The following is a 26,317-nucleotide window of genomic DNA, read 5'->3' as shown; positions in this document are numbered from 1 at the left end:
CAGGGTTGTCCAAATCTTCTGACATAATGTATGCAGAATGTTAACAGCGTCATGGTTGAGGTTTTGAAGTAACTCAGCTGGAATGCCATCAATTCCGCTAGCTTCGTTCTTAGCAAGGCTGGCTAAGGCTTATTCAACTTCACTCTTCATTGTGTTAGAGTGCCCTTAAGATCAGCTGTGAAGTTGGTTATGCATGGTAGCCCACATTATTCAATTCCAGCTTTAGTTGTGCGTTAATCGTCAGTGTGTCATGGGATCGAGGCGCGGCGGTCGTGGTCTGTCTCTAAACGCTCGAAACGCTCGAAACGACCGATCGAAACATGGAAACTCTAGAAAAAACATACTGCCTTTGTTTTCTTACAAATGCGCAACGACTTCGCAGCAAAAAGCGCTTGCTTGAACCATATTTTTCATAGGCGCCCCGATGGTCGATTGCGAGTACGCTGTTGCCTTGTTGGCCCCTGAGAGATGGTACTCCGGCTGACGCCGCAGGCCGCACCGGCTATACTGGGGCACTGGGACCAGTGCGGCCCCAGCGCACATACAGCGCTTCTTCCAGTGCATCGCGGATGCCAGCGACACACCCAGCGCCAAAAGACTAATCCCAGCGTTTTTCTCCCATCGCACCAGTGCAGCCAGTGTCTTCCCGTTACTGCTCCAGTGAATATCGCAGACCTCCAGCGTGGCCAGCAGATCCAGTGAAAAACCAGCGCGAAAATCTTACTGGTTTCGCACTGGAGACGCTGGTTTTTGCAATAGGGGTGCAAATTATGGAGGACATGACATCATCTTCCAGTGGCTTCCAGGACAAAGAGGCATAGCGGGAAATCTTCGGGTGGACGAAGTCGCACGAACAGTCCACCAAGAGGGTGGTTGTGTGTTGATTGCCTTTTCCAGGGCAGACGCAGCGGGCAGGATTCGCGCACTTGCGCGGAAACACACACTCTCCTTATGGAATTCTGGCCAGCTTGCAAACTGCCGCTTAAAATCCCTGGACCCTGACCTGAAGCTCCGCCTTCCACCTGGCCTACCCCGACGCGAAGAAACTTTGCTGTGCCACCTGTGGGTTGGTGTAGCATTCACAAACTCGTATTCGTTTATGATAGGCATGACAAACAGCCCTACATGTACAAACTGTGGATGCGACGAGTCTATAGGCCACATTCTTTTTGAGTGCCCGATATACATTGAGGAAAGGCAGTGTCTGTGCCGTTCGCTGGAGCATCTAGATGAACGCCCATTGAGCGAAACTAAGATTTCAGGTCCCTGGCCACTGCGATCGTCGGCGGCGAAGGCCTCCCAGGCACTGCTCTGCTTTATGAGAAGCACAGGCCTAATCGAAAGGCTATGAGTTTCTTATGGCATAACTGTAACATGATGTGATGGGGCGTGTCTGTTATGTGACTTTCAACTATCCCTTTCTCACAACTTTTATATCCACTCATCTCCTTCCCCCAGTGCAGGGCAGCAAACCGGTTGCTTTTACTGGTTAACCTCCCTGCCTTTCCTCCTCATCTTCCTCCTCCCTTCTCCGACGACCATTAAGCCTCAGGCTCACTGATTGCCCTTTCTCTATGATGTTCTGCTTATGACGGAGGGAGCATTCTAAAGGTAGACAAGGTTTGAAATAGTTCCATTAAAACCTGATTTTATGTGAAAAGTGAAATCGTTTGCAGTACTTTTAACCATGGCATCTTTTTGTATAGGATTGCTGGTCTTATATCTAGGTTAAGAGCAAGCATGTGGCAGCGTTGTATGCTTGTTGTCGTGGTTAGAATGTACTATTATATCTCTGAGGTTTGTATTTCGTTTGTGTGTTACCTTTGGTGACTTCTGGAATGTTTTCTTCAGGTATTCATTACACGTTAGCAAGGAGTCGTATTTCCGCAGAAATTTCTTTATGTTGGGAAAAGAATTGGAATATTCTGGTACAAAAAGAAAGGCTGGCGTTAAGTGCGGGCCTTTGATTGTTTCGTGAGCACATATTTTCGGTTTAATGTCCTTTAATTTTTGGAGGTCATATTAAGGAGGTTGTCGGGATAGTCCTTGTCAATTGAGAATTCTGCGGATGGCCTCAGAATTTCAACGCATGTAGTTTGTTTAGGTAGTCATAGGCATTTCTACATACTCCTCTAAGCCGTGTGGCCTCTCCTAGAAATATTCCTTGTTTACAATGTCTCAGCTGATGACTGGCAAAATATAGGTATTGTTGTTTATCTGTTGGCTTTCTGTACAAAGAATTTTCAAGTTTTCTATTTTCCACTGGCACCATGGTATCGAGAAAGTCGACTTTAATTGCGACAACTCACAATCGAATTTAAGGCTACTGTGATGAATATTAAGATGCGAGACGAACGACGGGAGTGATTTTGATCCATGCTGCGATGTCATAAAATATTGCCAATATAGCGAAAGTATATTAGTGGCATTTTCGGAAATTAATTTCGTGCGTTGTATTCCAGAACTCCATGAATATATTTGCAAAAAACAGAGTGAAGGGAGCGTCCATACTAGTTCCGTGCATCAGCATAGAATAGGATGAGTCAAACTCGAAATGATTTTATTTATTGCAGATACTGTCAATCCCCATTTGTATTTCTACAAGATGGACATGTAATTGAAACCAGGCTATTATAATTACAGCACAAAGAAGCTCACAGATGCATGAATATAAAAGAAAAAACTATTAACAGGTAAACAGTGTCATACACATAACATCTGGTAGGACATAATATAGGTATAGATGCTAAATTATGTTGTAATACAGTACCTTTCTCATACAGTGATGCAAGTGGCCTGCTATATTTGGTTAGACATGGTTTACATTCAGTAGTATTTCATCTAAAGGACTTATAAATGTTACCGCTGATGTGCTATTAGTTATGCATGCATCCAAACCATTTCATTCCGCAATCGTAACTGAAGAAAATGAATTTAAAACACAAGGCATATTCTTTGAGAGTTCTTGAGTGCTGATGCCAGAATGGTCTGCATTCATGTAAGGTTATATCAACATCATCAACAGCAGCAGCACCCTGACTATACCCATTGCAGGGCGAGGCGTCTCCCATATTCCTCCAGTTGCCCCGGTCCTTTGCTAGCTGTATCCACTTCCCTCCTTCGAACTTTTTAATCTAATCCACTCGCCTATCTGCCACCGCCTGCTACGCTTTCCATCCCTTGAAATCCAGCTTATTACCGTAAGCGACCATCGGTTATCCTCTCTTCGCATTTCATGTCCGGTTGGTGCCTATTTGTTCTTGATTTCTAGTAGAATGTCAGTAACATGATTTATTTTTCTGACCCACACTACACGCCTCCTATCTCTTAATGTTACCCCTACCAATTTGCGTTCCATAGCCCTCTGCGTTGTCCTCAACTTAAGTAGAAGCGTCTTCGTTAGCCCCTACGTTTCTTCCCGTAGTTGAGTACAGGTAAGACGCAGCTTGTGTATACTTTCCTCTTGAGCGATACCGTTAGGCTGCTAGTCATAATATGCGAGAGTTTGCCGATTGCGCTACATCCCAATCCTATTCTCCTTGTTATTTCTGTTTCATGGTCCTGATTCTGCGTAACAAACAAGCATGCGAGCAAGAAAAAAGGCGCTTTATTGCGAAATGCGCCAGTATTTTACCGGCAACGCTTAGTCTGAGGCATGCGCACTGAGCGTCTCGTCCGCACGTGTTGCTGACGGGCTGCCACATCTTCCTTTCACCGAAAAAAAAAAGTTTTGTTCAGCGTTCCGGCAAAGGATACCGTTGTAGCTCCCTGCGCTGTCGAGTGCTTCTACGAAGCTCGGCTTGCATTGTCTGCTGAGTCTCTATCGCCTCCCGGTTCCTTTTTGTGAAGAGGGTCTGGCATTTCTGCATTTCTAGTTCCTAGATACTGTCTTGTGCGACGCAGTTGTCCACTGCCTGTATCCATTATGTAAGATCGCGGCTTGTTTGACTTGCCTACCACCACTGCTGAGGCCCAGGTTCTCTACAAAGTATCGCAGATTGATACTGGACACCCTGTGCGCAGGTTCGAGATGTAGTACTTCCGTAGCCTGCTTCTAATGGCTTGTAGACGGCTTCGGGCGGTTTCGGTTTGAACAGATTTTGGCTCGAGATAGCAGTCCAGTGCTGGTAGCCTCGTTCTGGTGCGGCGGCCCATCAGTCTTTCGGCTGTAGTCTGCGGAAGATCGTCTCTCGGTGAATCGCTATATTCTAGAAGGGCGCTGCGAAATTCAAAGGTGCCATATGAGAATTTTTAAGCATCGTTTTTGCCTCTTGACGGCACGCTTTGCCATGCCGTTGCCACGTGGATAGTAGGGGCTGGAAGTGACATTGGTAATGGAAAATGAGAAGCGAACGACCTGGACTTCGCACTCGTTAACGGGGGCCCGTTATCATAGCAGATGTTGGCAGGAATTCCGTGTGTTGAAAAACTTACCATGCATGCTTGGATAACCGTTTGCGCTGTTGTATTGTGCAGCTTCCGGATCTCGAAAAAAGTAAAAATCTACTAGAATCAAGTACTGGTTGCTTACGTAGTAGAACATGTCCATACCAACAGACTGCCGGGGTAAATTGGGCACAGGATGAGTAAGCATTGGAAGCGTTGCATTTCTATTTTTGTATTTTTGGCATGGGGGCAAGAATTCGCTAGTGCCCGGATGTCAGCTGTTGGGCCAGAACATCACCTGTCGGGCCCTTGCCTTCATTTTCTCTTCTCTCCCGTGTGCCGCGAGCAATAAGTGATGAATTCCCGGGCGCTTAGCTGGCGGTATGACCAGCTTGTTGCTCTGAAGCAGCAGGCCGTCCTCGACATGCAGTTCGTCGTGGTAGGGCCAAAACGGTCACAGGGCATCAGGTGTTTGTAGCCTCGTCTCGGGCAATGCAACTGCGACATAAATGCGTTTTTTTTTCGGTTTCCTCCCGGATCCTTCGCAGCTGCTTATTAATTGCCAGTAAAAGGCAGAGCTTCTTCTAGCAATTCCACTTTACTCGGAAAACATGAGAGAGTGTCAGCAACGAGAGGTTCATTGCACGCCTTGCACTCAACGACGATTGGGAACTTTTGAAGTACTAGCCTTATGCGTTGGCGGCGCATCAGGCATTCACACAAATGCTTCTTGAATATCATATCTAGTGGTCGGTGACCTGATTCGACCGTTAATTCTGTCTACCCAAATGCGTAATCTTAAAATTTTGTACTGCCATGGACGAATGCCAAAGTCTCTTTTTCGATTTGCGCGTGCCGTTGTTGGGCAGTGGTTAGCGAACGGAATACATAAGCGACAGGCGGTCCATTGTGGAAAATTATGGCCCCTACACCATACTGGCTAGCACAGTGGTTACGACGCTCGACTACTAAGAATGCGAGATCCAATCCCGGCCTCGGCGGCCGCTTTTTCTATCGAGCCGAAAAGCAAGGCGCCCGTGTGCTGTGCGACGTCAGTGCACGTTAAAGAAGTTCAGGTGGTCGAAATTTCCGGAGTCCTCCCCTACGGCGTCTCTTACAGCCTTAGCCACTTTGGGACGTTAAACCCCACAAACCAAACCAAACAAAACCATATTGACTAGCATCAACGAATAGTACAAAGAGTTGGCCTCGCTGAAAATATGCCAGGACTGGAGCTCTCCCAAACGCTGCCATTATTGAGCTTGCATGAGACTGGCACGGAGTTGCAGAAAAAGTTTTTTTGCAAATCTGTCCATACCCATACTATGTCTTTCTTTAAAAGCTCTCTAAGGGGAGCAGAGAGGAAGGATATATTTGGGACGAAATGCTCCACGAAGTTCATCATACCGAGAAACACTTGTAGCTCTTTACGAGTGTTTGGTGGTGTAACTTGTAGGATGTCGTCTACTCTTTCAGGATCCAGGGAGAGTCCTCCTTTGGTGAGTACATGACCCATGTAGCATACTCGGGGCTGCAAGAAGCGGCACTTTTTCTGCTATGCTTCAAGCTGTGTTCTCTGCAACGCGTCAGCAACTTTATGAGAGTTCTATCGTACTCCTGGCGAGATTTTCCCCAGACTAAAATGTCGTCCATAACCAAGGCTACACCAGCAAGCCCCTCGACAGCTCCATGCATTACTCGTTGAAAAACTTCTAGAGCCGACGCTATGTCGAACGGCATCTTCAGAAACCTACATCTGCCATACGGGGTGCTCATTGTACACGATGGTACATTCCAGTACGAACACGGCTCATCGTGGCTGCGCCTATGGCTGCGCTCCGTGGAGCGTCAGCGCTTCCGGTGCGGGCGCACATCGAAACAAAGTGGCGCAAGAGCACAGGGGCCTCGAGGTGTTGCTTCGTATCTTCTTCTATAGCACCGAAACGTTCCGTGCTTTCTTTATTGAAAAGAACATTCAACCATGTGCTGGCGTTATCGTACTTCGCTCACTGCAAAGTGTTGCTCAATCCTATGGAAGGTTAGCAAATGGCGGACCATGTTAACTTGCGTACGGCAGTCTGTTATACGCAGGCTAGGCTGATAAGCTCCTGCAAATAAGTTCGAGCTAAGCAGCTGGTCTGTGCTAGGGAGTGAACCTCGAATGATTTGCGAAATCTCGATCCATTCACATTCTTTATGTTTGTCGTCTGGCAAACGACACGCTAACAATATGAAAAGAGCCGATCACAATTTTTTCTCTGTTGCCTATTTATTATGCAGTCCCAGCGATAAAACAGTTGCAGCAGTGCAAGGGAGCTAGCATGGTGCGCTTCGACCCTGTAGCAGACGACACGAAGCACAGCCTCGAGGCCCTTGTGTGTTTGCGCTACTTTGCTTCGATCCGCGGCCGTGGCGAATGCACTGACGCTCCGCGGAGCGCGGCCACGCTGAGCCCTGTTCGTACTTAGACTGTACCATCGTGTAGTACATATAAGTGAGCTCGGTTCGTCTAACTTTATTTGCAGAAAACGGATGACGCATCCAGACAAACGCCGTGCTGTCTTCTAATGTTGGCATACGGTAATGCTCCCTGAGAATCTCCTTGCTCATACTTTATGGGCATAGGCATATGCGCACATTTTCCTTATCGGCCACCACCACCATGTGGCTTGATCAAGAAGTTGGTTCACTGACCTTTACGATCACTCAGTCACTTATCATTTTTTGGCGCTCTGCTTTGACACAGTCTTGAAGGGCAAGCGCAACGCTTCTTGCTGGTTTAAGGGTGCCTTGGGCACGAGGCTTCAGCTTGATGTGGTACGCGACGCCCGTACGTTTTCCTAGGCCTCGAAAGACGCCGTCAAGTTTCCGAATACCATTGAAGTCGGCCGCATCAATCGAACCTATGTGGCTTATTAGGCCAAGAAGTTCTGCAACAAAGCCACTCAGTGTCACTGCTACCTCGTACTTAACAACAAAACATTCTAATTGTGTACACTGCGCTTTGCTGCTAATGGGCGGCTTAATATTTTTTGATGCAATTCCCTTGCACTGAATCACTTAGCAAGGCAAAAACAGCAGCAAATCGCAAATCGCTGAGGTACCCTCCAATACCCTTATCGCTAGCTGCTCCCATTCCAAGGCTCTCAATACTTCCTGCAAAAACGCTGTGATTAGTAAAAGGGAAATTGTGCCTCTATAACTAATACCTTTCTTTATTAGAATTTTCCACTTATTTTGAAGATACACACACACACATGCATATATATATATATATATATATATATATATATATATATATATATATATATATATATATATATATATATAAACAGATCAATTAAGGGGAAATGAGGGTGCTCGTTATAATACATGAAGGAAAGAAGCCAACAGTCGGCGAGACCAAGGAAAACGTTGGGGATGGTACTTTATGTCTTATTTTTTTCTTAATGCTTACTTGGACAATCACAGAAATTACTACTGTAATCTGTTTAGGGGAAAGATAATTGAACACAAAGTAGAAGAAAAAACAACGTGCCGATGGTGAGAACCGAACCCACGACCTCCGAATATCGCGTCCGCTGCTCTACCAAATCAGCTACATCGGCCGTTGGGACAGCGGCCGATGTAGCTCAGTTGGAAGAGCACCGGAAGCTTTAGTGCTGGGGTATAACCCTTAAAACGACCGAATGATTTAACTTTGGATCCGAGGTCACCCTTTCAACATAGCAGTTTTCCAAGGCTATGCACCAACCACTACCGCTGAAGAAGCTGACGTTGAGAGATTTTATGCTGACCTTCAATGCCTTTTAGACCGCACACCATCATCAGACGTCCTTTTTCTAATAGGAGACTTGAATGCTAAGGTAGGGAGTGAGGAAATATCCAGAATTATAGGCAAGTTCGGTCTTTGTGAGCAAAATGAAGCTGGGCAGAGGCTCGTAGAGTTTTGTCAAGAAAACAACCTGACCATAGCGAATACACTTTTTCAACAGCACATGAGGCGCCTGTACACATGGACTTCGCCGAACAGTCCGTAAAGGAATCGGATTGATTATATTCTTTGAAGGCAGAGATAGAGAAGCGCTACACAAGCAGAAAAAAACAAGGCCTGTGGCCGATTGTGGCACCGATCATCAGCTTCTTGTTGCCAAATTTAAGCTTCGATTGAGGAAAACGCAGAAAACTAGAAGGCCTTTCCGGTATGATTTGGATCAAATTCTATCAGAATATGCTGTGGAAGTGAAGAATTGATTTCAAGAATTAGGTCTAGAAGACAGAGAGCCTGAAGAGATGTGGACTGATGTTCGTGATATAATACAAGAAGTTGCTACTAATGTAGTTCCAAAGCAAAAGAAATGCAAGAAAGCAAACTGGTTATCTGAAGAGGCTTTGCAAATAGCTGAGGAAAGGAGGATGGCAAATGTTATGCGGGAAAGAGAAAGATACAAGGTTCTCAATGCGGATTTTCAGAAAATAGCAAGGAGAGATAAGAATGCCTTCCTGAACTTACAGAGCCAAGCAGTTGAGGACAACAGCCAATTGAGTAATACAAGAGCTCAATATAAGGCAATCAAAGATATCAAATAAAGCTTCTGTGCTAAGCTGATCGTGATAAAGGACAAACGAGGCAGGGACCTCACTGAAGCCTCAGAGATAAAGAAGAGGTGGCAGGAATACACAGAAGAACCGTACAAGAAGGACTCGGATGTGCAAACCCAACATAAGACAGTTGGGGTTACTGATCTCGAGCTGGGCATCCTGAAGAGTAAGTTGAATGGGCCTTAGCCAGCCTAGCTAAGAACAAAGCTAGCGGAATTGATGGCATTCCAGCTGAGTTGCTTCAAAACCTCAACCATGATGCTTTTAGCGTTCTGTGTACATTATGTCATCAAATTTGGACAACCCTGCATTGGCCACAGGATCGGAGGAGATCAATGTATGTAGATCCCCATTCCAAAGAAAGGCAGTACCAAAAAGTATTTCAACTACCGCACGATTGCGCTGATTTCACATGCTAGCAAGGTGATGTTGAAAATCCTCCAAGGTAGGCTGCAGTAGTATGTAGATCGGAAGCTTCCCGACGTGCAAGCTGGGTTTCGAATGGGCAGAGGAACTAGAGACCAGACTGCCAACCTTCGCTGGATCATGGAAAATGAAAAAGAGTTCCAAAAACCAATCTACTTCTGCTTTATTGATTATTCGAAAGTGTTTGACTGCGTGCATCACAGTAGATTGTGGCAAGCTCTCCAAGAGATGGGAGCTCCAATTCACCTCATCTGTCTCCTCAGGAACCTGTATGAAGCGCTAGAGGCCACAGTCAGAACGGGGTATGGTCTTACTGATTGGTTTCCTATTCGGAAAGAAGTGAGGCAAGGCTGCATACTGTCGCCCTACCTATTTAACCTGTATGCTGAGTGCATCATGAAGAAGGCCGGTCTGGACGAGTCTTCAGCTGGAGTGAAGATTGGTGGAACACGTATCAATAACCTTAGATATGCGGATGATACCACTTTAATGGCAGAAAGTGAATTGGAACTCAAGATACTTCTGACTCGCGGACAAGAAGAGAGTGAGAAGTTATGGCTTATACTGAATATTAAAAAGACAAAGAACATTGCGTCTTACTCTATCAAGTCCGTGAGCATCCATGGACAAGAAGTGGAAGCTGTGACAGATTTTCTCTTCTTGGGCTCAAATATTACCTCGGAAGGAGACTGCAGCCATAAAATTAGGAGACGCCTGCTTCTGTGAAAGAGAGCTGTGGCTAGCCTTGACCGCCTGGTAAAGAGCAGAGACATTAGTCTGCCAACCATGATCCGTATAACTCGTGATTTGGTCTTTCGAGTTGTTATGTATGGATGCGAGAGTTGGAATGTGAGGAAGGCTAACCTCCGAAGAATTGACGCGTTTGAATTGTGGTGCTGGCGGAGACTCTTGAGATTTACTTAGACTGCCAGAAGATCAAATCAGTCGATATTGTCGACCATAAACCCTGACTGCTCATTGGAGGGTAGAATTCTAAAGTTAACGCTCAGCTACTTTGGCCATCTGATAAGAAGAGGGTAGTCGCTAGAGAAAGATTTGATGTTGGGAAAGGTTGAGGGTCACCGGAGAAGAGGTAGGCAGCGAACGCGATGGTTAGATGGCATCCTCGAGGCACTGCAGATGAAGTTATGTGATGTTAGGAAGATAGTGAGAGACCGGAAAGCGTGGCGTTTTATGGTCCGTAGGGTCAGGAAGAGTCGGACATGACTGAACGACTAAACTGAACTGAGAGTACCCTTTGTGAATAAAGCTCGTCCTTTTGCTTGATTGCATTCTAACGTTGTCCTTTTTCTATTAACGATTACCTTAGTAGATACCTTATGCGTACCAGACAGTAAGCTGATTGGTTTAATTTTTCAATTCCTTAGCGTCGCCTTTCTTATGAATTAGGATAATGTTTGTGTACTTCCAAGGTTCCGGTACCCTCGATGACACCAGACACTAAGTAGACAGGGTGGCCAGTTTTCTAGCATGATATCCCCCCTTTTTTATAAATCTATACTTACCTGATCCTCTCCAGCTGCCTTCGTCACGGGCAGAAGGTCTGACAGTTTTTCCCTAATTGTACAGATTACTTTGGCTACTATAGAGATTGGTCTTACTATAGAGACTATCTTGTCCATATTCGTAATGACGTTGCCCGCCTTGTCACTTAGCTCATACGTCTGATTTTGCCTATGCTAAGTTTCTCCTTCATCGCCATCGCCGTTCCTTATAGCATGCTCAATTTCATCCATGTTATACTTCCTGATATCGGCCTCTTTGCGCTTATTGACTGGCATTAATATCTCTGTGAATCCTACCCGGTCTGTTGGATTGGAAGCTTTCATACTCTGGCGTTTCTTAATCAAATCTTTCGTCTCCTTAGACAGCTTACCGATATCCTCTCCAACTATCCTACCGCGTACTTCTACCGCGCACTCAGTAATGATATCTCTGAAATTATTGTTCCTTGCCTCTAGGGTAATGTCGCCACCCTCAGTTAGACTGAATACCTATTCTGTAGCGAGATCCTGAACTCTTCTGCCCTCCCCCTCACCGCTAATTCGTTGATGGGTTTCTTTCTTACTACTCTGTTGCGTTCCTTCTTCACATTTAGGCTAACTCGGGACCTCACCATCCTGTGGTCACTGTATCGCACCGTTCCGATTACCTGCACATTTGGCACAATGTCGGCGTCAGACCACAGTATGAAATGAATTTTGTTTTAATCTCCTCATTAGGGAGGAAGGTGGGAATGAAAGTGCAGAGAGAAAGAGGAGCCGTAGTGGAGGGCTACGGAGTAATTTCGACCACTTGATGATCTTTAACTTGCGCTGACATCGCACAGCACACGGACGCCACTTCGTTTTGCCTCCATAGAAACGCAGCCGCTGCGGTCCTGATTTAAGTTTTGATTGATTGGCTGGTGCAGTGGTAAGACGCCCGACTACTGTGCCGGAGTTCCCGGGTTCGAACCCGACCGCGGCGGCTGCGTTTCGATGGAGGCGAAACGAAGAGGCGTCGTGTGCTGTGCGATGTCAGCGCACGTTAAAGATCCCCAGGCGGTCGAAATTACTCCGTAGCCCTCCACTACGGCTCCTCTTTCTCTCTTTCCACTTTCATTCCCACCTTCCTCCCTTCCCTTACGGCGCGGTTCGGGTGTCCACAGAGCAAGTGTGACAGTTACTGCGCCTTTCCCTTCCTGTGAACCAATTTAATTTTTTATTTATAGGAAGGGAAAGGCGCGGTAACTGTCTCACTTGTTTTTCTGTGGACACCGCAACCACGCAGTAAGGGAAGGGAGGAAGATGGGAGTGAAAGTGGAAAACGAGAAAGAGGAGCCGTAGTGGAGGGCTACGGAGTAATTTCGACCACCTGGGGATCTTTAACGTGCGCTGACATCGCACAGCACACGACGCCTCTTCGTTTCGCAACCCGGGAACTCCGGCACAGTAGTCGGGCGTCTTACCACTGCACCACCCCGGCGGGACAAACTTTCATTCCCACCTTCCTCCCCTCTCTTACGGCGCGGTTCGGGTGTCCACAGAGCAAGTGTGACAGTACTGCGCCTTTCCCTTCCTGTGAACCAATTATTATTATTATTAATATTTATTCTCCTCATTAGGGCTTTTCCGTGTCAACTTCTGATTCTTCCGTTTGCTGAAGAAGGTATTCATGATTCTTATGTTGTTACGGTCTGCAAGCTCACCTGGTAACTCCCGTCCACTATTCCTAGAAACAGTGCCGGCGTCACCCACTGCCTGGTATACTGCATGCTGTTTTCCAACCTTAGCACTAAAATCGCCCGTTAGTATAGTATACTGCGTCTTTCTTCTCCGCATTACCTATGTTACATCTTAGAAGGCTTGAACTTCCTAGTCAGCATGACTATATAAAGGTACTCTTGCTTGTAGAACATTGTTTATACCGCTTATTAGGCTTGATTATGAGGCTTCCGCCCTCTCACTAACGGCATAGCGTTCATCAATGCTACCAGCTGTATTCTTATTAAGCTATATCAGTAAAGTATATGCCTCGTTGGGCCTCCTAGCCTAAGCCCTGTGAAGTCCCATTTTATACCCTCTAGTTTCTCTAACAGCACAGCCAAACTAGCCTCACTAGTGAGGGTTCTAGCGGTAAACGTTGCCACGGTCAGTTTTTAATTGCGATCTGTCAAGCGGAGCCAGGTATTCTTACCACTCCCCGCTGCATCACAGGTCTGACCGCCGCCATGGTCAGTTGCCCCGCAGCCGCCTATGACTCTGGTCTGGAGGCTTTCGCACGCTAGCTGGCTTCCCCCTATTCGTCCACACATATTGTGAATAAAGTTTAATCAGCCTCAGCCTGAAACGCAAATTAGTTGTCAAGAAATTAAAGGCCCACTATTTGTCACACTCTCTATTGGGACACCTAAGCCGTAACAACAATCGTTATTGGTTCAAAGGAAAGGAAAGACATAGTCTGTATCCCACTTCTGTGGCCACATGAACCACGCCGTAAGAGAAGAGAAGGAGCTGGGAGTGAAAGCGGAAAGAGAAAGGGGAGCGGTAGCGGAAGGCTGGTGAGTAATTTCGACCATCTGAGGATCTTTAACGGGGACTTACATCACACAGCCCACCGACACCTCTCCGTTTCACCTCCACCGTAGCGAAGCCGCCAGCGGTCGGGTTCGAACTCGGGAACACCGATCAAGTAGTCAGAGATCTTACGAACCTCACCACCGCAACGGGGCGACATCTCAGCCATCGTCGCTTAATTTTTCAGCGAAAGCCTTACGAAGCTCATGAAATGAAATCCCGTGATCGAGAGTTGTGCGCGTGGTCTGGGATATTCCGCCAGATTCCACGATATTAGTTCTTCTTTAGTATTCCTGACATCTGCAATGCAACGGTTGTATGCGCGTCAAAGAACGCCACGCGACATGAGCGACCGCGTACCGTCCAAACACACTTGTAGGAGAAAGTGCAACGTTTCCTGGGTAATTTGTCGCAGAGTGCCGGCATTACCTCATAATTCACAAAGACGGAACAAAACCAATAGATCAATGAAGTCGTGAGGGCCCTCAGAATGTCAAGCAGAACCTTGAATTTTTTAAACCATTCCTCACTTTGATATTAGTACACGGATGTTTAACGGGGTACAACACTACTCTGAACGCTGCGCAAACAACTGATTCAGATTTTATTTTTGAAATATTCTCTTACTTCAGATGAATTTTATAAATTGCGAAATATTGATTTCTAAGCAATCAATGTTATTTACGTAGGTGAAGCGTACGTTCAGGTGCCGCCATTCATTGATTTGAGAAAAAAGCCTCAGATGCGTATTTTTTCCAAGTGTCAAAGAAAGGTAGCGAAAAAAATTCACATGACTACTGTACTCGTGCGCCACACTTGTGCTGCCCTCAACAATGGCTTAAGTTAAGGAAATCCGTTGCGGCCGTGACGGCCCGTTGCAGCTGCCGGCCTCTGATAGTTTCTTCGCCCCCATGAGTCAGTCTGCGCATATTGAGGCACATGTTTCAGCGAGCGCGGTGAGCTCGCTTCAGCCGTCGACCACACAGCCTTAACGAGGGAACTTGACCGTCTGTGCAAGCCTGTAATGGATTTTCTTCACTCAAACTACGATTGAGAGTAGCACAGTCATTGCGCGCGAATGTTCCAATCACGTTCCTTCTTTGTATTTCGCTGGGTTTCTTTAAGGCTTGTAAAGCTAGATACGGGTGAGGCTTTCTTTATCAAAAATGAGTGAAATAGCAATATCTGTAGGTGCTCCCAAGCTTTTCAAATCACATATATTGTTTAAGGTTAATATTTAACAGTATAGAAAATTGCCTTCATTACTAATTAATTAGTACAAATTCAAAAAGCTTCCTGTGGCGGGCGGGGCGACTGGCACCTCTATAATAAGCTGCATAACCGGCCCACCTCAAAACCCAGCCCCCTTGTCGTGCACGCAGTTTTAACGAAGCTCTATCATGGCTGACGGCATTTCCTATCTTCAGGGTACTGCTACGCTCCTGAATTCTGTGCGCCTCGTGCTTGCCATTTCGCTCATATTTCGGGTTGGGTTTGGGTTTGTGGGGTTTAACGTCCCAAAGCAACTCAGGCTATGAGAGACGCCGTAGTGGAGGACTCCGGAAATTTCGACCACCTGGGGTTCTTTAACCGGTTCTAGCTGAATATTTCGGTTCTAGCTGAATAGACTCTCACCATTTTGATATTACAGTGAAAATTATTGGTAGACGCAGTAGACAGAGAGATGATACAGCACATCATCACATCGCCTAAAGACCCCTTTAAAGTAAATAAGACGCCAGTCCTTGAAAATGATGATGAACATGTTATGGCAGCAACATCTTACATAAGGGTCTTACATAACGGTCTTACATGCGGGTCTTACGTTTTCATAGAAGCACATATTTACTCTGTCCCGCTAACGCACGGTCCCCTGACTTCAGATTGCCGGTTTCACTTGTTTAATTCTGTTACGACCTGCACTTCAGAATATATCGAAAGTATTCGTGTTAACAAAATGATACAGCAAGATATTCTAGAGTGAGCAATGCAGATGGACCTGTTATGATGATAATCAAAGCATATTAATATCAAGCAGCCTATATATATACAACAGCAGTACTTTCAGCTAGATTTAACAAAAATGAAACAGCATTGCCGTCGAGCCAGCAATACAAATTGCAAGAAATTCAGAGGCAGTTCCGTAACCGAAATGTATTAATGTGTATTCAAAGTAGATCACAATAATCCAGTAATCAGAACTGAATAAGCGAAACCACCGCTTAAATGAGGTCGCAGAGGCCGTGCGATTTAAAGCATGAGGCAAAGAATTTTACAATTTTTTAGATACAGTCGGGCCGTTTCTGTCGAATAGCCTTTCAGAACTTTAAAGCAGGGCAAAATAGACCTCCGACGCAAATCCATCATGATTAGGTTTACAGTTGATTTATTGCATGTGCAATGAAAAGAGTTATGATTATTTATATAGAATAGTGCAAGACGCCGGGACAGCTTTCCGAGGTCTGAAACTGGGGTTATGCTATAATGACAGAAAGATTGGTTAACAGAGATGTCGGGAAACGTGTGATTATGTAGCCCACTTTGTACTAGATAGCCTGCTGCATAGAGAAGAGAGAATAGTTTTTCTCATCCCAAGATTAGATGAAACAATTCAGAAAACGATGAAGTAAGCCACAGTATAGGGCATTCCGTATTAGTAAAATGCATTCATCCTCTCCAATGAACTTCAACAAAGGTTTTCTGAGTTGCTACTCCGTACATGTTTAATCATGCTTGCTCGATCTGCTACGGAAAAAGAAACATCAAAGAAAATCACTTCCTGTGTTGCGAATGTTTTTAACCTTATTTCTAGCCAATAGCCACATCATCAGCAAAATGATCGTCGGCTTCCAGCAGCATAAGCGTTGTGTGCACGTTTGCGTCGGCGGCAGTTCACCACCGCCAGAAATTCTTTAAATTCTTGTGAATAAGACAAAACAGAGATAACATACTCAGCGCTCATACCTACACAGTGCTGGCTGAACCTAAAGGAATACTCGCCTTGCATCGCTGGATAAAATTCCAGGCTGGTCATGGCCAGTTATACCCAGCTAACCAATCAACTCATAATGATATTACAGTACCGTAACCAGGTAACCATAATTATTGTATTAGACCATTCTCGGCGCGTTGTGACACGTTTAATTACTCGTTCTTTCCTAAGGCAATCGAAATGTCGAATGCGTTACCAAGTAAAATTGTTAATATTGCTATCCCTGATGTCTTTTCCCAAAAAGAGGAGCGTTTGTTTTGCCGATGAAAATGACTGTCGGAGATTTTTACTTTCATTGTGTTTCTTTTTGGTTGTGGTGTAGCTATGCACGATTGACTTGACCCACTCCTGTACGAGCTTGAAGAAGGCTTACTGCATTATGAATGAAAAAAAAGTGCCCGCTGCTCCTCGAGGTGTCACGTATATCGAAAGTATAATCGATCCCTCCGGAGAATTTTAAATGAGAGAACAGTCAAAGCAGAAATGAACTTTTTTCATAAAACAATTGCAAAGATAGGTGCTTAGTTGGCGCTCAAAAGCTTCCAAAGCCACCTTTGCCTAGTGTTCCAATTGCATTTTCACGTTACGTTCCAATTATTTGCATCAACCTCAGTATTTTTTCTTTTTCTAAAATCAGCTTACCCTATATCTTTGTACTTGTCTGCGTGGGTCTGATAAGTATAGACACGACAAGGTTTGTAAACTCTATATTTGTTTAATAAAACCATCTTCCAGCTATCACCTTGCTGAAATGCCTGTTCAAAGGTACAATGAAATTCATGATGGCGATGATGATCTTCAATGGCACAACAATGCTGCTAAACAGACACGGTCCCGCTAGTTCACTAGAAACTGCAACATAAGCTTTCTCCTCAGAACATTCCAAGGAATGAAAGGTGACACAGCATATTGCACAACAATGAAAGCAGTGCTTCGTGTTGCAGGTATTCCAGACTTGGGATTCACACAGTCCATAATTGCATCCTCCGGGTTACTTCTTCGTGAACGCGTACGGTATCACCGTCTTTTCCTTAGACTTTATCTACCTATACTGAGGGGAGACTCACTTTGCAATATTAACTAGGCTTGCGTTGCTAGAGGCTCTTCGCCATCTTGGAAGCATTCAGATTGTTTAGAGTTTCCGCTAGTATCACTTTGTAGCCACCTAGAACTTTTCCAGTCAGCTAGGTAGAAGACACAGAGTACAATGGCTACAACAGCGTTCACGGCGGAGAGTAGACGATAGAAGCCGTCGTAAGATCCGATCCTGTCCCGAAAAAATCCTGTGAAAGAAACAATAATCAGAATACTCAATATTAATGACAAATGTGCTTCATTTGCACGCTCTCCCTTTGCTCCTGTTCTAACCTCCACGTTCACAAGGCCAAATACACAGACCAACGATGGAGATTACAGGAGAAGTTATCCCTCCTGGCATAACACATTTCCTTATTGAAATTGTATTACTTTCATTATGAACTTCATCTTTAGCATTTACTGGTATCTACTTTCTTGACTGCCCTTTATTGCCTATTATAGCGACAGGCAATCTTCGTTTTGATACAGCAATTTTTGATTGAGCATTATTGGCAGTGCCCTTAATCGAAGAAACAGCAGAACGAGAGCAAGAATATTGCTACAGTATGAAAGAGTGCTGACCAATGGCTGGGTGGGAGCGTCAATTCATAAGACAAGCCCACCTGTCGACAAAAGGCACACATGAAGACAAGCCACTTTATCGAAAGATTGGCTCTGCTTGTGAACTGAGTCTCCCCCTATATCCTTGTTCAGTGCTCTCTGTTAACGGGATAATTTACTTTTATACACGTTAACCTATTACGTACGTTGTTGCGTCAGGCCAAAAATAATGATAATACGGCCATTAAACCTAAGGAACTACGTCTTCGTACATACATAACAGAAACCCCAGCAGTGTTGCTGAGTGGTGAGTGCAAAAGTAGTGAGATGAAATATTCTTTTCGAGTATAACTTCGGCAGCTGAGTTTTGTTGGAAGGAAAACCATCTAATGTACCAGACATTTTTGAAACATCAATAAACGTTAATTATCTCCAGTGCTCCTAATTTGGAGAGAAAAGTGCAGAACCTGCACTGGATAAATGCGATAGCCTTAGCGTAGCTGCTGCACATGGTATATAGAGCGCCCCTAACAAAGGTTTTGCTCGCAGAGCCGGAGCTCGTGCCGCACAGTAGAAGTTTTCTTTTGCGCGCGTTCGTTGTCATGCTACATATAATTATAATTCATTTACAGGAAGGAAAACGTGCAATATCTGTCACATTTCTCGAGAAATAATAAGGACAGAAACGATCCCCGACGACCTTCCCAAGTCCCTCAAAGTAGCTCTAATCCCGCGGAACATGGAACCCAAACTCCGCTAAGGCAAAATGGAAGCGACGGCCGAAATTATTGAGAAAAGATACGGTCTTCAAGACAGAGCCGTGTACGCAGACCCGAGACGTCAAAGTTGCAGGGGCCACTGGTAGATTGGCCTCTACGCGAAGTAACCAGCGCATCTATGCGAAACTGCTTGGCAGCAGAGGCCGAAGAAGTAGCCGTTGCTGTAACTGTGGTGGAGAGCTATACAACCGCGCAGTCGCTAACAATATTCACCGACTCTCAAACAACCTGCCGAAATTACATGATTGGCAGGATAGGTCATCACGCGCTCCGTATACTCCTCGAAGCGAGCGACCAAATTAATAACTACGAAAAAGAAAACCAGAGCCGCGTTGAAATTTAGCTTCTTGGTTTATACTTCGGTGCAATAGTGTAGAAAGACAAGATACTAAGCAAGAGTAGAAACACACAGCTCTGTGCGTGTCTACTCGTTCTTAGTTCTTTGCCGTTCTGCGCTATTGCAATGATGAAATCTAGACGACACCCAAAATTATGTGGGTAGCGGGGCATATGGGGTGGTGGCAGGCAACCAAGAGACCGATAGGATAGCTCGAGCGTGCATGCAGTACTTTCCGAGAACGCGACGACACCGCAGGACTTTAGCCAGCACCCAAGGAATACTAGTACATGTTAGAAAACTGTAGAGGCAGAATAATGCGACATCTCCCGCCGCGCATTTCACTCAAAAGAGTTATTTCTCTCTGTCTCTCAGCACTGTCGTTTGGCGGCAGTTAGGCAGGTTTGCATCCAAACCTACATATACTATTCAAAATACACTCTGCGATGTACACGGGCACTAGTTCTGGGAACGACAAAAAACCCATTATATATCACATAACATGGGCCTGTAAAAACAGATGTGGTCGCCAGATAAGACACCCGAGTGCGGAGCAATGGGAGACTACTGTCTTGCGAAACCTGCGAACAGCAGCAGGCTGTGGTGAGTGCAATGGGCGGTAGCGGTTAGCTGAGCCATGGACTGAGGGCAGCCGACCATTGATTAGATGTAGACGAGGTCGAAGGAGAAGACTCCTGGGAATGCAACAAAAAGACGTCTCTGAAGACGCCCCAAAATCACCGAAAAATAATATAAGGCAAATAAAGTTCAGCCTTCCTTCCTACACGTCTGAGATTAGACGGTACACCATCGCTCCTGTCGCGTGACGTTCCTTGGAGCGCGTCGTTGCAGTGCATAATCAGATGTCAAATTGGAGGTACGGCTTTGCACATATCGTTCACCGTTGTCATAGCTACGGGACAAGTCTGGCACAGGTCTGACACAGGTGGGAAGCGCCTCAAGCAGATGCGACGCACATAACTTTCAAGGTTGTTTTCTTCATTGGGCGACCTCTCTCCCAACGATGTCATCGCGCCGCCGCCCTCTCACCTGACGTCAGGTTGTTGCTAGGGTGCTCCAAGACGTGAGCGATAGCGATTTCCGTGGCAACCACGTTTGCATATCCCCCCCCCCTAGCGCCACCCTTTTTTGCATTTTTTTTCTGCAAATTCTGACGTAATTATTTTTTTTTTTGAAGCGAAAAGCATAACTATATGGTGGGAGCCAACCTTCGCGTTTGGCGTACGCCTTCTACATAAAATGCCGTCAAATTAGTCTCACTCCAGGATTCGAAACTCCATCCCTTGTCCCCAGCCGAGTGCATTACCGCTGGGCCACGCCCCGGGTCGTGAAACGCTATTCATAATTCCGCTTGTCTACCGTGAGGATGATAGCGGTATTCCGCGAGTGAAAGGTACTGCGATTGGCGCTCCATTTGAAAGTACCAAAAACTAAAATAGTTGTAACCCAATAGGGTGACGTCAAGGATGTGACGTCACCCACGTGCCGTCAGCTATGAGGACCAATGGGAACAAATGCGCACCAACGCCGCCGGGCGACGCTCCTTGCCTTCCGCGAGTGACAGATGCTGCGCCTTTAATTTCCTGTAAAGGAATTATAGAACGCCAGTGAACTGACGCGCTCGACGTGAAAGCCAAGGAGAGTTTAGCTGGCGAATGGATCCACAATGGCTTTCAGGCATGCAGTGTTTGATGCGAGGAAAATACAGCAGTATCCTAGCGAAGCCGTTGCGAGTGTTATTGATGTTTTCAAGGCACAAGACGAAGTGCCTGAGCAGCTTCTGAGAATGAAAGTGTTGCTGCACATGCCTGATTTTTAATGGATCACGCAGCCCGAATTCGCTGTTTTTCATCTACATTGTGTTGTTTATGGAGTAATGTACTTTATGTATAAAATGTGATTATAAATTTGGCATAAAGAAAAAAAATAAGACTGCAGAAATAACTTGTGATCCCGAGGTAGTCACTGCATTTCGCTACGTATATCCTCCGGAGCAAGATACCTTTCTTGCTTCGTGGTATATCCAAGCATAGCAGAGCTAAGCCATCTTTCATTTTTTCACCCTTCTGGAGACCATGTTAAAGGCGTCTGCGTTCCTCTACGTTGCCATGGAGAAGGCAAGAGTGCTAGACAAGGAGAAAAATTAACAAACTCGGCTGATGATCGGAGGGTTAGGAGTTCAATCCCTGTGGAGGAGGATTTTTTTTTCTTAAACGTAAACAGAACGCCACTGTCATTTTATTCACAGAATTAATGTGACTCTTTCTGCAGATGGACGGACGCACACTTAACCTTATGGAAGCTTTTGCCTTCATACAGAGGCTACCACTACGGAATCCCACATAACCTGAGTTGACTGACACCGGTAACCTTCAAAAATACTTCGAACTTAGGACCAAATACCCAAATATCTAAGACGATGCTATCAAAATAGGTGAAAATCATTTTCGTGCAATTTTTATTTTTTTAATGAGCGACAAACATGGGAATGATTCTGGGAGGCAGTAACTGGAAGGTTAAATGAGCGTGTACTCTTTAATTGTCTGGTCGTCCGACCACACGAGGCCGCATGACAAGGTTAAGCAGACAAGCGCTGCCGCATTGGCCATCTCAGTTGGCAAGGCTGTATGAACGGATATTTGAACCACCCGGACCCTTCGTGCACCCCGCCTCTGCGGCCACTTTTCGATGGAGGCGAAAAGCAAGGCGTCCGTGTGCTGTACGATGTCAGGGCACATTAAAGAACCCCAGGTGGTCGAAATTTCCGGAGTCCTCCACTACGGCGTGTCTGATAGCCTGTGTCGCTTTGGGACGTTAAACCCCACCAACCAACCAAACCTTTCGGGAATACCTAAGGCAGGCAACATTTAGGTCATGCATCCACATGAGCAAGGATTGTTTAAAGTGGTATTTTATGGATATCTTCGTGCAATCGTATCACTGGGCAGCTTGTGGCTGTATGCTAAAGTATATGTGCGAGATACTGGCGGCAAAATTAAGGGATTAGAGATTAAGCGAGTATAGAAAAGTATACGTGCCAGCGGGCACTCAGAAAAGAAGCTTGAGACGGGTAACCATTAACGACAACGCGTCATAACGTTAAGGGGGCATGCGGGGTTGAAATCAAAAATATCATTAAAAATATGTATTTTTTATTTTTAATGTTTTGGAATTTGCATCTATTAACGAAACTTCTCAACACATTTTGCTGCTATCTACCCAGTAGAAATGATACATAATAATTGGTTAATAGGCAAGGAAAGGCGCAGTATCTGTCACACATGTACTGTGGACCCCTTAATCGCAATGTAGAGCAAGAGAGGAAGATGGGAGTAAAAATGGAAAGGGAGAAAGAGCGCCCGCATTGCACAGCTATGGAGTAATTTTGAGCAATTGGGGATCTTTACGTACACTGACATCGCACCGCAAAAGGACGCCTCTCCGTTTCGCCTCCATGGAAACCCAGCCGCCGGCGATCGGGATCGAACCCGGGTACTCTGGCACAGCAGTCGGGCGTCTTATCCCTGCACCGCCGTTGCGCGGCCCGTCTACCCAGTAGAAACGTAAAATTCCCTTGCGACGTCAGTACACTCACCATCGAACGCGCACATGCATGCCGATTGCAAGACGCAGCCGCACAGCGGGCAAGCAACTGACCACGAATTGTATCCGCAAGTTAATATGCTCGTTTTACGCGGTCTAGCCAAAACGAACCTGCTGTTTGGAGTACAATAGACAATTGAGAATAAAAACAGAAAGTAGAAGCAGCGTATTAGCTGGTAAACTGAAATACAACTTGGATTGACTAGAACGCAGCACGTAACGTTCGGACGCTGTTTTCGCACCCCTCGGATCTGGCTCACGAAAGTACTCGACCATCTGGAGAAGTATGGAAGCTACATGAAGAGGCACGCCCTGCAAGCTAACAAGCCACTACTGGGGTGCTGGACAGCCGTAAAGTTGAAATAAAAAGAAATAACTGTAAACAAACGTGGCAGAGCAGTGTTATATTGAAAAGGACGCCACTAATTATGCACCAGGTCACTGTTGTTTAATAATTTAGGCTATACATTGGAATAGCATGTTTTAAAAACTCTGAACTCATTTTTGTCCGCTTGCCCTTTTCGCAAGCGCACAACCATTTTGAAAACACCATTTCCAAACTCTCTCGCGAAATGCTGCCTTTAGGATGGTTTCTGGGCACAAATTGTGTTCAAAATACGATAAGGTACTCTTTTGAATCGGAACTATTTTCTAAAATTAAAACGTGTCAGATATGCAGTATGTAATGACAACGGAAAAAAATGAAGTTTGTTTTGAAGGGTTCAAATTTTTACATATATGTCATAAAACAACCACATTTGATCTTACCCTGCACAATACAAGTTATATATATGTACAAAGCATTAGTACATCTTAATTAGTCTTGAAGTGGAAATTTTCCTAAACTGACACTCTTATGACTTTTGACACCTACGACGTTTTGCAACTTGTGCTACGGTGATACAAACTTTGAATATGATCTGATGAGAGAAACATGAGCTCTTCCTAAAACTTTTATTGAAATGTGTGCAACATTTCAAAAGTTTAACATCCCCCCTAAAGCCGTCCGAATTTTTGCCTGATCGGGGCGCAAAAAAGGACTAAAATCCCAATTCAGATACTCGTTGTACGTTATGATAAAACAGATATATTGCATACTTTTGGTATTTTCGCAAAGACGTTTTGCATTCAGGAAACCAAGTGGTAACACGTACTGGACGGTTTTCACAACGGAATTTTGCTGTCAGCCCTGCTTTCCTTTTTCAGTAGCTAGTTCTCTGTATTTTGCTCCGCGCTTTTGCTCGGTTACAGGTTCTGCTCTAAGTTTTGTGACATTTTTGGGTTACTTTTTGCGACGTTTCTTTATTTTTGCTCCTATTGTGGCTTTCTTCGTAAATTATGAAACAGCTCCACATATTAGCAGCGATCTCCTGAGGAATATTTCTAACATTTGGCGGGCTCGCTATGACCGCGTGTCTCATCCAGTCAAATTGCGAAATGCGTAAGGCACGAGCTGCCAGCAAGAAGGCGTCAGCCAATGGCAGGCGATGTGTTCCTTTGGTTCGTTTATCGCACGTGAGCTTTCGTCATAAACGGAGGACAGTGAAGACAGTAAGGCAAGCAGGCGTGGTCGATTGCAGTCACATCTCGCACTCAAAATGCAGCCAAACAACTTAAAGAAAATCATTAGCTTCCTGCGCTGACACAATAAGCAAACCATCCCCGACTTGTCATTCTTGCTTTACGTGTAGGGTGTATGAATAAACTCAAGCTGATAGCATATGTTCACTTACCTATTATCGAAGCGCTGCTCAAAGACAAGGGTATTAAAGCGAAACCGAAAAGTCCAGTACACGTCGCGACGGTTTCGATCCCAATATAGTGAACCAGCAGGATGCCTCGTACAGCCACTGCGAAGCCTTGCACCACTGTTTCGACAATTCTTAGGGCCACTATGCTTGGCACCGTGAAGACGTGCGGCATTACAAGTGTGCACAACGCCTCCATGACGAAGGATGCGGCAAACAGCGGGTACCGAGTGCACGGTGCCCAGTCCGAGAGAGGCACGATGAAGAGGCGGCCGAGAATCTGGCCCACAGCACCGAACACAACGAGGTGCGTCGCGATATCGAGTTCGACGCCTTTGTCCATTGCATAGTCCACGATAGTCATCCCGAATGCCATGAGCGAGTATTCACCTACCACTGTAGCAAGCAGAAATACATAGAAGGCCGGCGCCCGGAGCAGAAACGCGCTCGCATTGCGTACGCCGCATGATTTCGCAGAGTTTGTGCTACACGAGACATATGGCTCCTGATATGAATATCGTTTGGAAGAAAGTAAGTCAGCGTCCTCAATGCAGATTGGGTAAGGTTGAACCGCGATAAGGGATCCCCTGGGAGTCCTTACTGCCAGGCTGGCGATGTCGCCAGCGCGACAACTAAGCTGACCAGCAGATGAATCTTCGACAGAAAGCGGTGTTGCTTTCGGAGGTTTTACACATTCACTTGCTCTATCGTGAGCTGAAAGCGTTCCAGCGATGCTCTTGAGGCACTTAAAGTTCAGGAGCAAAGGATTCTTCAGTAGCATGCTAAGAGGCACAGCATGGAGTAGCACAGCACCGCATATGAGAAGCCCTCCTTGAAGAGCGTAACCTTGGTGCAGGCATGACAGCACTGCTGGGGCGTATAGTCCCGTCACGCTCCAAGCGATGAATATCACAGACACGGCCGTTCCTTTGTACTTGTCGAAGAGCATCATGCTGTAGACGCACACACACGTGAGGTACATCCCCATGCCTAGGCCTGCAAAGGCAACCAAAGAAGAAACTAGGCATATAGCATTAGTTACAAAAAACACGTGTCAATATTCTCCATTTTAACTTTTTGTCACGAGATCCGTGATATAATAGCCAGGTTGCTCATTCCATATAAGGCTGCCTCCTGGGCAACAAAACACTTCACGGCATGTTTAAATGTTCCAACTTCAGAAACAATACTGAATGATATCTGTAGTGTCATCACAACAATATCAGCTCTCCATAAAGAAAGTTATACCTTCGAGCGAGGGTCTGTGAAGGAATCCACGGATATCCCAAGCAAAGAGTAATCTCAAACGTGGAAATGAAGTGCCTTCAACATTTCGTTTTGTGTTAGCACTCTGTTGTATGCAGGTTTACCATCAATATAAGGAAGCGGATAAATAAAAGGGGCACACATGTGTCGGACATCAAGCAAGACTCCACAGTTTTTCATTTGTCCTTTTGCTGCAAATATTCTGGGAACTATGGAGGTGTTTCTTTGGCAATAAAATTAATTGATTATGTTTTAGAGTGGTTGGAGATGTTATATTTGATCTTCCTCACAATGCTCACCAGCGATATGACAAAGAAACCAGTTCGCCAAACTATCAGTGGTAACAAAATTACTTTATGTTATGGCACGGTAGTGTACATCATGGTATAGCAGGCTGTGCCCAGTGCTCCGTGAAATAATCAGGTATATAATGGAACACA

At 45.4% G+C, this 26,317-nt stretch overlaps 1 protein-coding gene across 4 annotated transcripts in view; it reads right to left on the bottom strand.

Annotated features, from left to right (window-relative positions):
* Positions 1-17,188: 17,188 nt before the first annotated feature.
* Positions 17,189-26,317, bottom strand: part of LOC146194773 (putative monocarboxylate transporter 5) — a 70,962-nt gene continuing 61,833 nt past the window's right edge. For all 4 annotated transcript variants that reach the window (XM_084597539.1, XM_084597538.1, XM_084597540.1 and 1 more), the window contains 2 exons: positions 24,597-25,607; positions 17,189-17,768 (listed from right to left, as the gene is read on the bottom strand). In XM_084597539.1, the coding sequence (XP_084453665.1) occupies positions 17,566-17,768; positions 24,597-25,607 (1,214 nt within the window). In that variant the 3' untranslated portion in view covers positions 17,189-17,565. The remainder of the gene's footprint in view (positions 17,769-24,596; positions 25,608-26,317) is intronic.

The sequence above is a fragment of the Amblyomma maculatum genome, chromosome 3 (assembly GCF_055883805.1).
Source record: "Amblyomma maculatum isolate TAMU_Amacu chromosome 3, ASM5588380v1, whole genome shotgun sequence".
In the NCBI taxonomy this organism is placed as follows: Eukaryota; Metazoa; Arthropoda; class Arachnida; order Ixodida; family Ixodidae; genus Amblyomma; species Amblyomma maculatum.
The sequence above is the reverse complement of the archived record's forward strand: the minus strand, read 5'-3'. Positions and strand labels throughout refer to the sequence as shown.